The sequence below is a fragment of the Haliotis asinina genome, chromosome 3 (assembly GCF_037392515.1).
Source record: "Haliotis asinina isolate JCU_RB_2024 chromosome 3, JCU_Hal_asi_v2, whole genome shotgun sequence".
Classification (NCBI taxonomy): Eukaryota; Metazoa; Mollusca; class Gastropoda; order Lepetellida; family Haliotidae; genus Haliotis; species Haliotis asinina.
This window is the reverse complement of record NC_090282.1, coordinates 58,278,470-58,290,473: the sequence shown is the minus strand read 5'-3', so window position 1 is coordinate 58,290,473 and position 12,004 is coordinate 58,278,470. Positions and strand designations below refer to the sequence as shown.

The window sequence follows — 12,004 nt, the reverse complement described above, 5'->3', positions numbered from 1 at the left end:
GGTGGACACCGGAAATGGATTTCACACATTGTAACCATGTGGGAAATCGACCCTGGGTCTCCAGCATGACGATGAACGCTTTAACCACTGGGCTACCCCGGGCCCCGGCATATAGAATAAGGCAAGCATACACGTAAAAGGAATCAGCCATGTAACCCTTCAGCCAGGGCTACTTCCATTTAAATCTGACAAGTCTGACAACTGGTAGTCTTGACCACGGGCTCTGATGGTGTGAGTTCGAATCGTGGATGGGACTCAAACAGTACTAAAAGCTTTAATGTACTGAGAAAAGTGAAATGTTACATAGGGGCTTGTAACGCTGAAAACTGCCAACAGTTACGGGGAAATGCTCCTCAACACACACACACACACCCCTACACACACACACCACCACCACCCGCCATCCCCCTCACTCACACACACACAGACACACACAGCCACACAGAGACACAGACACACACACAGACACACACACAGACACACATATAATCACCAAACACACACACACTCCTCACTCAATACCCCCAAGATAATTCACTGGAGGTAAGAAGGGGCTTTCACAATGAACCACCTTTCATATATACTCATGCAATTCCTTCATGTAGTTTCAGGAAAGGTGCGCGTGGTGTCCGAAGGGAGAATGATTTAGCAATGGAGAACATAACGCCTCTTTGCAAAACCTTCAATGTTCCTTCCGCTTTACGGCTGATATGAGTGAAGTTTTGTGACGGCTTTGTCTTAACGTCTTCACGATACTGGCCAAGCTTCCGTCATGTTGACGTGGAGCTAAAGTGATTGAAGAGCTCTGAGTCATACAAAATACCAAATGACATTAATGAGGTACGATTTCAGTTGTTTGTTACGTATATCAAACCGAAGCAAATGGTACGACATACTACCATTGTGATTTTGCTTTGACTCTGTTCTAAAGTTGAAAGAGGAGTGAGTGAGTGAGGTTTACGCCGCACTCAGCAATATTCCAGCCATATGGTGGCGGTCTGTAAATAAGCGAGTCTGGACCAGACAATCCAGTGATCAACAACATGAGCATCGATCTGCACAAGTGGGAACCGATCACATGTGTCAACTAAGTCAGACAGCCTGACCACACGATCCCGTTAGTCGCCTCTTACGGCAAACATAGTCGCTTTTTATGGCAAGCATGGGTTGCTGAAGGCCTATTCTACGCCGGGACCTTCACGGGTAATAGGATATTATTTTGAAATAGGAATACTAAAGCGATAACACGGAGGTCTGGATTATCATAGCTCGTGACAAATATGTGATCAATATTCTTAGCCACTGCGCCCTGACATCAGAGGAAGATACCACACTTATTTATGCCATCGTCAGTAATGTGTCAGTGTGTCTAGGAACACATTTTAAATCCCACGCAAACTATTATTTTGCGATGGTCCAGGTGTCTAGGAACACATTTTACATCGCATGGAAACTACCATTTTGATATAGTCCTTGAGTCTGGAAACACATCGTTAACTCCATCCATTTCAGCTAGATAAATCCATGCTCTTGAATTTACACTAAATCAGCAGCGTTTTATAACAATAAACGCTTCCGTTTTTCTTCCTCAGAAAGTGATATTTTGAACCCACAGTTGTAGAAAGCTCCATAGAGATTAGTCTGAGAAGTTTTTCTTATTTCCTGTAAGAGGAAAACGGTACTTCAGAGATTCTTACGAGAGCTTCAGAAAAGCAGCATGACCAACCTGCGTATCCATATATACGATTTTTCTGTTACCCACCATTTTTCTTCCTCATGAGATCCGCTTTAGAGAAATCTAACAAAACCTCAGTCGTGAAAGACGCAAATAATTTTCAGCTATGACGTCATTTCTATCGTCATTCCACCCATACGTCATTATAATACTGCACATTATGTGTAATCAATATGGTGTTCGTGGAGTGACAATTGCAGGAGGACCACAGATGATTTTATGAACTCATTTAATCCTACATAATCTCTTGACAAGCGCCTTTTGTGAGCATTGTGAAAATGGTCATGTAGTAAATTTCAAATTCAATCCTACATCAAATGAAAATCACACATTTGGTTTAAAGTTGAGCAAGGATAATTGATAACGACAATAAGTTCACCGATTACAAGTTAAATTTCAAAGACAGAAAATGTAACCTACATAGAGATGTGACAGTCTTGAAGGATGGTTGTATAAAACCTAAACCGAAAGAAATGAGGCCATCGTTGCAATAGGAGACATTCTGGTCCATAAATACATTTCACCTGACGCACAGGAATTTGCAGAATTTGTTGCATATATTAACCTGTGTCTAAATATCTCTTCGGACACATAATTTGCATGATGAACAATGTGAAGGTAGAACGTGACTCTTCCTGACAGAAAACAGAAAAGAAAGTGGAAAACTCCGGAAATATTGCACCATTTTACTAATGGAACGAATCCTTTATTATTTGCCCGTAACTAGCATTTAAACTCATACACGCGCACGCACGCGCGCACACACACATTTATTTATTTAATGCACGTGATATAAAATGTGTTCGAAGCGTGAGAAGGGACAATGAAAAGGTAGAAAACAAATGTCAATTCTGTAAGCGACCGTCGAGAATGGCAGAACGTTATCTTCATGCATGACATTGTCTTGACATGAGGTCGTTAATAGTCTGCCTGATGTGTCTTTCCCAGAATGTCGACAGACGTATATAGAAAGACCATTATTGAGAACGAATGTCGCATCTGTATAACTGGTAAATGACTGTTTCCAAGTCGATCGTAATTCATCACCGTCAATCACCAGGTAATCTGTTTAACCAAAGTAATTTCACAAACCATGACCAGAGCTGTTTTTTTTGCTTGGTAAGGAGCTTGTAAAGGGCTTGTATAGAAACAGATGGGATCTAGGTAATCGGTACAACAAGTTACGTCGGCTGTTCGTGTGAATTAGGGGCAGAGGGGGCGGTGGGGTGGCCTAGAGGTTAAAGTGTTCGATCCTCAAGCTGGTGACCCAAGTTTGATTCACACATTACGTGATGGGTATTGTGCGATGACAATTTCTGTTGTCCCCACAAATGTTGCTGTGATTTTCCTAAAAGTGTTTAATCATTAACCTCACTCCCTCACCAATGCTCTGATTAGGGATCGAACTGGGATTCGAAAGAATGTGATCTTTGAACTCAGCATCACGACTGAGTATTATTACATTTTCATTTTGCCTGTGATGATCCTGGTTAGATCTGACCTTCAGTAACCCATACTTGTTGCAAGAAGTGCCTAACGGGATCGAGGGGTCAGACTTGGTTGACACATGTCATTGTTTCCCAACTTCATAGATCGATGTCCATACCGCCTGGTCCAGACTTAATTATTTACAAAACGGCGCCATACTGGTGACTAAAGCTAAAGTCACTCACATATCCGCCTTGTCGTTTATTTGACATCTCTAACAACAAAAACATCAACACAGTCAACAACAGAGAAGTGCAGTAATGTTACACACCGATGTCAGTTTCACCATTAGGCTGAGGAGGCAATCGTAATCCAGTCTCAGCTCCCTTAGCAGTATACAGCTATCGTCCACATTATCTTGTAACCTTGTCAGTCTAGCTTCTGTGTATTATCATTTGGCATTAATGTTAACTTTAGGGACAATTATATCGTTTCGATTATTTAATTTGCTGTTTCATGCGGATTAACCATTTCATTCACGCCTATAATTAAAGATGACGTCATTCATGATACAAAAACAAAACGTTTCCATAAGAAATTCACATTCCAAGAAAAAAATGATATAGTTTCATGAAAAACAATTAAATTTTAAATGTTATAATTTCAGATATTGAAAGGTTTCGCGTCTGTCCGCATCAATGTTTAATGCGCTCCCGAAATATATCACCCTTATGAAAACACAAACCCGTGGAACTAAAAACATCAACAAGAATTAAAACTGATATGCCGATGTTGTCAATAGAAGTACCGGCTTCATCGCTAAGCTCAAATGACAGAGTGGATTTCTTTTCGACTGATGACGAAATGTCACCAGCTGGTGGTAGGTCCTTTTATGTCAAATAAACCACAACGGTCGTCATTTCTCCCGATTTACATTCGCATTTCGTACTAACTGACCTATTTGTATTTTGTCTATTAGAAGTGTCGTATCAACGTTTTCGCAGACATGATATTTTATAGCTAAATACAGTAATTCGAATCAGCCCAAAGAGAGATATATGTAATTAGCTATTATGTTGGAATATAATCTATTAACTGACATAATTGCTTTTTGACAGTGATTAATAAATAATCATGCGATAATCGTGAAGTCAACCAGACAAGATGTCTTATGAATATGGAAAGAGTTTTGCCATATCAGTGTCTGATCAATGCATGGAGGAGATGACCAAGATTGTGGTTTTGAAGTGTCATTGTAAGGTTTTTATACGTGATCTATCTATCTATCTATCTATCTATCTATCTATCTATCTATCTATCTATCTATCTATCTATCTATCTATCTATCTATCTATCTATCTATCTATCTATCTTCTTGAGGAAGACGATGTGTAGAAGTATAATTATGCTGTCTCCTTCATCAGGTGGATGGTATGTCGACGCCTTCATCATGTCTGTACGACCTTAACACTTGAGGAATGCAAATGACTGCCCAATGTGTACCCATAGTTCTCATTACTTGAATCTGATACACAAAATCTAGCGATTTTTATTTCCGAACATAGCTGTGTGTGTTGATGATACTGGTGAAAACAAACCATAACGGTGAGAGGGAATATGACCAGCAGTGATAATGACAAATATAAATGTGTTCCTCCCGCGTCACTTTTTTTCTATCAGAAAATTTATGAACGTCCTCCCGCCCCCGTCACTTTTGAAAAACATGTGTCCGATAAACATTCAAAGCTTTTTATGCAGGCTAAGTGGAGGCGATATTAAAAATATTTGACATCTGTTTTAATCGCTTACTTCATGACGGTAATAGCTACAGTCGTTGACATCTGTATTGTCCTGCCACTTCTTGTTTGTTCTGTACGGCGTATTGCTCAATATGCGGCGTAAAACTACACTCACTGATATTCATACGAAGCGATCCCATCTGAACGCTAATAATAAACCCATGTTAATGAATCGGAGTTAATAAGATCGTATTAGCGCTTAAATGGTTCGAACCCTCCTTAGCGCATGCTATTCTTATTGAGCGTGTGCACTTCTTTACATGAATCATTCATGTCAGCGATCAATCATGTATTGTAAGATATATGATGTATGGCATCTTTGAGATAAAGTAATCACTTATCACGATGCTATTAATGTGCAGACAAGGTCACCAAACCGATGTTTACTAGATGAATGAATTATTGCCCGAAGTATCGGCTTGTGGCTTAACCACGTATAATTCTTTCAACAAACATGGCTGCTGAGCAGGGTATGAAACTAAGCCAGACTACAGGGATGGTTAGAGGTAAAACCTGCCAGCCCTGACGAAAACGTACCTACCCACAAAATATCTTCATATATACATATGTAAATTTTAACCCGACCGTCGGCAAGGGAACTTTTAGGGGTCTTCCCGTCCGTGTTGAAAATCACCCGTTCAGGGCGGTCTGGCTTGGCAGGTATTTCGAAAGTTGCTGTTATGCATCTAACACCATACCACATTTAGAACGGTTCATTCAAGCATTATATTAAATTTTTCATTTTGCTTCTAACATTACACCAGAAGTTATGTATTAAACCTTTTCTAGTTTAGATATGACAAATTGGTGAGTTTCGATGTCGTAGAAATGATATTACACTATTAATAAATGATATGAATGTTTGTCATGTCCTGAACGAAAGTAGGCAGCCGGTACAAAGTGCAAGGAATTATTGTCTTTCCCGAACTATGTACTAGTATTTCTCAGATTTCTCCCCCACAATCTACCCCACCTCTTTGGAAAACAGTTGTGCACAACGTCACCGCCAGTTTTAAATACAGATCGGAATATTTTGAAATATTTATCAACCTTTTACATGATAACTGTACATGTCAACTTTAGTCATATTTGTTATATTGCCAGTTATAGGTGGCTGTCAATGTGAGCTCACGCTGCCATCTGTCAACCTGGTCAGTATAAACAACCATTCGGTCAGCAAGTTCCCTGACCTGTGATGGCCAATAGCTATGTTTTCCCTTCATGGAAGGGAGCAATGTCAGTATCACATCACTAGACTGAAAGATTACATGTGTGTATGTGTGTGTACTCGGTGACCATATGCATCACTGGTGACCTGGTCAATCGAGTGGACAACTAGTGTCCTCGGGGAGATCACCGTCTGGTGTGGGACACTGAGGTCTTTTGTTGTCTTCATCTTATCGAATACAATGTCGTACGCATGTGAGAAGTCATAACATTCCTCACCACAAACACAGCGTGTTCTCTCTCTCTCTCTCTCTCTCTGAGTCATGTAAAACAGAATCAAGAAATGTTCTCATTTTTATTATTTTTACCGACGAAACTTGCCTTTCGTAATCTTCTGTTGTAACATGAAACGCAGTAACGATATTTATTGATTTCAAAATTGCTCAAGATAGACATCTCTGACATATCAAGTAATTTATTACTTGGAGCGGAGCCCTGGATTTTATGTCGTGTATACTGATACTCTGTGACGGAGGTTGAATATGGCCTTCCTTGCTTATAATCATGTCCAAGCTTCGTCGATAGCTAACACATTGCGTGGTACAAGACCCGTTATAATTTCCGTGGACCCTGAACATGGACTATAGAGATACCCGGAGCGAGATACACGCTCCCCCATGATTCACGCATTTCAATTGTACAGTTCGCTATGTGGTACAATGAGGCTGTTTAACCAGACAGCTGCATATAGCTGTAGATTATAAACGTCAGCATGTGCTACTAAATCATAATTCGTTGTCTCATCGTGTTTCACCTGTCACAGTTGACTGATAGCTTGTCAATAGCTTGTAGATTTCATCTAAATATATATGCAGCGCATGTGTCTTTTCTACTTCACTTGCGACTTCAGCTACCTCGTTGACATCATGTCCCCCAGGTCTCACGTCGCCCTTGTAAGTGTTCTGTTTCATATTATCAATTTGTGCCGTGATTTTATTGATGTCTTACCCGATGTTAACTTTTCTGAACGGAATTGATTAGCAAGTCAAGAGGCATAGCACGAAAGTTACATGCAAATCAATGTTATACCGTTTACTTAATCGTATATTTAGGAGCATTACCTTCTTTAGCTGTTTATATGACCATTAGTGAGTGAGTATGGTTTTACGCCGCTTGGTGTGTAAAACGCCATACCTGAGCACACGAGAGGTATGCCACACATATTCTACCTATGAAGATATACATATGACAAGACAATACATACATAAACGTCTCTATTGTCGCTATAAAGTACTTGATAAGTCAACGTTCTATAGTTTAATACACATGTGAATCATGTCCAATATCCAACTTCAATATATAGGAAAACATATTTTATATGGATCGATGACAACCATTTTATTTGTGCAATCGAAAAATTAGCTTGAAGTTAGGTGTTGGGGCAGCAATACAAATAATTAAACGTAAGTAAAAACTCTCAAATTGATTACGATATACATATTTGGCGCATTAAGTAAATTAAGTTAATTCTTTGGATCACCATTAATATTATACTTGAAGGCTAAATAGCCTTGGAAAGAATTATTGCTGAGCATAAATGATAATTATGGTTAATTACGTCGCATGACAGGCTGATGTCTCTTTAGATGACAACTACAGCCTTAGTGGCATCAGACCTATACCCAACTTGATATCGTTTTTATTACTCGCCCGTTGAAGATACTGCGGTGTAATATCTTTACGGTAATATTACACTAGTGTAATACCGCTTGACGTATGACGTCAAAATGGTTTAAAGTTGTGACGTCACAATGCTAATGTCGTCGTCTCAATTTTATTAGACCTTGCTAGACTTGAAAGCTGAGAGTCCTCACACTGTAGGCAATTTTGCAGCAGTTCTTGTTAATTTATGCTGGTGAGTAATAAACAGAATACTAAACTCGCTTCTGTGAAATACCATATTTATTTAACTCGTTAAAAATTTAGTATCAAGCTCGCTTTGGCTCGTTTGATACCAAATCATTAACTCGTTTAATAAAAATGGTATTACACGGAAGGTCTTTTGGTATCCTTTATGAATGCACATTGGAGTAAGAAACTTGAGAAGACTTGTCAGCCCAAGAACAAATAGGTCTTAGTACAAAGTGTTTTAATATTTCTTCCAATAGACTATTTTGAAGGCTTCATACTTAATTTCATATTTAAGATGGTTTCAAAACACGTACTTTCCGTTACAATGTAGTTTTAAATGATGTTTGCAGTTTGATCAGCTAGTTCCATTTGAAAGAGTTGTATAATGCATTGATATCATTCATTGTTTCATTGGTATTTGTTGTTTGGAGATGGAGAAAAAGCAGTCACTGCTCAGGTAGGAGGTAGGGTCGCCAGTAAACGAATTTGAACAGTGAACGGTACGAGTTTTGCTTGTGTCATAGTGCCAAAGTTTCACATTTCAGGGCCGGACCCTTGTCCTAGTCCTCTGTTGCAGCCTTGGACAAGCGCAACAGCAGAGTCAGACCGAAGTCGAAACACAAGAGGTAGCTCAAGGACAAGGCCCTATAGTCTATCATGCTCGGATAAGACCAGGTCAAGCAATCCAAGGTGCTAATGTTGCCACTGCAGCCACCGAAGCACCAGATATCGAAGCACCGGAAGTGGCTCAAGGTCAAACTGCTCCAGGAGTCCAGGCTGGGGGGCCAAATTCACTTGGTGGAGCCACCTATCCCCCAAATTATGAATACGAAGCCCCTGAGACCCCCGAGGTGACGTCTCCGTTACCCACAACAGGAGCTCGTGTTCCCGAGACTCACCGACAGACCGTCCTCATAAGAAAGCCTTCATATAATCACCAACAAGCCAGAGGTACGGCAGGATCTGAGTCAGCGTCAGTTCAGTCTACGCCTGCAACATCTGCTGGGCAGCAACATCAGCATCAGATCATCACGCAGGCTACTAATGCGGCGAAGACACATTTAATGAGGAATCTGTTTGAACAATTTAGAAAAATGGCGGAATACCATCAGTATGACATGCAGAAGATGCGTGCAGCCATGCAGTCGCCATCCTCCCTCTCAGTTTCAGGTCAACGTGGGGTTTATAATGCAGGTCAAGGAAGCAGCTCTTCAGGTCAAAGTAGGACGTCGGTATACGATGCAGGCCAAGGTAACATGCAGACATCAACTTCAGGTCAGAGTGGGACATCGGTATATGATGCAGGTCAAGGAAGCATGCAGCCATCAACTTCAGGTCAGAGCAGGGCATTGGTATATGATGCACCTCAGGGGAACATGCAGATATCAACTTCAGGTCAGAGTAGGACATCGGTATATGATGCAGGTCAAGGAAGCATGCAGCCATCAACTTCAGGTCAGAGCAGGGCATTGGTATATGATGCACCTCAGGGGAACATGCAGATATCAACTTCAGGTCAGAGTAGGACATCGGTATATGATGCAGGTCAAGGAAGCATGCAGACATCAACTCCAAGTGCTATATGGGTACCGGTCTATCTCGCAGGTCAATGGACCAAACAGAAATACAATCCTGGTCAGACAGAATCTCCAGCGGTACAAACCTCGAGCCAGCCTATCGAACAGACAACGGTTCCCTTGCAGATAGGAGCACAATATTCAGATGCTACAGGTGCACAGACACCAGTCAATGACCAGACAGGTGCACAGACAACGACATCAGCACCAATTCAAGTAGATGCTCAGACACCAGCTTCTATTTCGCAAATAGGTGAACATTTCTCAGAGGTATATTCAAGACCCAAGACACATGTCAGTGGTCAGGCAACGACACAGACAGCACCAGCCGCGGGGCAGGATATGTCACCAGTTACGGACCATCCTCCAATTGCCATAAAAGAGATTGTTCCAGTAAAGGCTGTAGAGAACTCGGTAAATGCGAAACTGAGCCACCCGCTCGAACCAAGGCGTTCACCCGTTCCATACGCAGACCCATATACAGGCACTGGTAATATACTGGAACCGATAAGCAATGCCGAATTTGGGGCAATTATGCAAAGAATGCTGGTCCAAAGACTACGAAAATATATCAAATCCCAACGGAAATTCCCAGCTTATAACCCTGTACCTTGAGAAACTCCATCACCAATTGGACAAACGAGTAAGTAACAACTGTAGCTGTGGAAAGTTTTACTTTTGTGATAGAAAAATGTAATTTAAATTGGGTATGCTTCATTTGCCAAAAGTTAAAAATCGTTTTGATAAGGTGTCACATGAAGAAAGTGTTATATGACACCTTAACAAAAAAAAATGGCAACGATTTCGAAAAAATGGCAATTTCGATTAATTTCTATATCATGACAGTGCAAGTCAGGCATCGCCGATTCACGGTATGTTTTTGTATTTTGAAAGCTCCGTTTGACTGTTTGTTGTTTCACATCCCACTCAGCGATATCTCAGCTCTGTTGTGGCTGTCTGTAGAAAATCGAGTCAGGAACCGAGATACCAGTGACAAACAGCATGAGCATCGATCAACGCAAATGGGAAACGATGACATGTGTCGACCAAGTCAGTGAGTCTGACCACCTATCCCGTTAGTCTTGTCTTACAACAAGCATGGGTCGCCGAAGATCAATTCTAAACCAAATATTCGCGGTTTTTGAAAGCCACAGTGTTTTGTGTAGAGGTACGGGCACAAAAGTAAAATGCCAGCAGCGAGGTAATGCGTAGAAGACTGTGGCATCTGTTAGTCCTGCCATGATATCATCCATAGGCCCCGCACAAATGTTGTTTGTTATGTTGCACCGTTATTTCTGTTAAAGATACTAGATACCACCAGTGGATGGTCACATATGACGGCGTGACGAGACGAGCCTCAGAAGCTAGACCTGGTCCAGCGGTAAAGCTCAAGAGGAGACCCGTCTCATTACTGAATGTGCTAATACATGTTCAAAAGTCTACTTTCTGAAATAAAACAAATGGTATTTTTCTGTGTAAAACGGAGATTTCAGTTTTCATTGGCTCACTGAATCGAAGAGGAGCTTTAGAAGGGATCACTGAAACCTTCAAATTTTACAACCCGATGACATCTTTGAAATGGAGAATGTCTATTTTGTAGAGAACACATGATTTGGGACTTGCTACAGCAGCAGATATAGACATTACCTTGTCATTTAAAACTGTTATAAAAAATGAATATATATTCCAGGATAGGAAAATCCCAGACAAAGGAATGTTTTAAAAGTAATTGTATGAAAAACAACAACGCTGCTACAGGTTTGATCCACGCAGTAAACATTCATTAAACTGCAGCATTATCCTGACAACGCATTTGTTCTCAACACTTTCTACGAGCATTTTTCAAAGCGTGAAAAAATAACTGTGGAAGATATTTTTCTGCCCATGACTGTGAACGCGCACGACTGTGTCATAAATACCGATGATGGACAGAGCAAATATGCACTAACCTAAACAAACCCCACTAATATGCCAAGACTTGCGCAAGCGCAACGAGATGTCAGTATGAAAACTTCACAACGTCAGTTGCCAAGAACCGTCAGCTGAAGCCATGCCACCATCAGCAAATTGATAAAACCAAACCAGCAAACAAACCAGACCCAAGACCGCCCAAGATTGGGAAAACCAGATTCGTGGCTGTAACGTCAACGGCAGCAACAGCACCAGTACACATCATCAGGAGACGAGCAGTCCTTCGACGACTTGGCATGGCTGATATACGAGCTTGCCACCTCTTCCATGGAATGGCCTTTACCCGGCTGCATCGTCAACTCAGACTGCAATGGACACGAACTGTACGTAGGTGGCAGTGAATTGACTGGGAGTGAGTGCGCTTTACAGCTATAAATATGTTCTGTTCAGTTGAGGAGAGCGACTGGCGCCAAACT

General features: G+C 41.0%; 1 protein-coding gene across 1 annotated transcript; it reads left to right on the top strand.

Annotated features, from left to right (window-relative positions):
- The first annotated feature begins 7,019 nt into the window (after positions 1 to 7,019).
- On the top strand, positions 7,020 to 11,098 carry LOC137278233 (mucin-22-like). Its single transcript, XM_067810452.1, has 3 exons — positions 7,020 to 7,082; positions 8,586 to 10,260; positions 10,922 to 11,098. Exons 1-2 carry the CDS (start codon positions 7,056 to 7,058, stop codon positions 10,230 to 10,232), a joined length of 1,674 nt encoding a protein of 557 aa, XP_067666553.1. The 5' UTR covers positions 7,020 to 7,055; the 3' UTR covers positions 10,233 to 10,260; positions 10,922 to 11,098.
- The last annotated feature ends 906 nt before the right edge of the window (positions 11,099 to 12,004 follow it).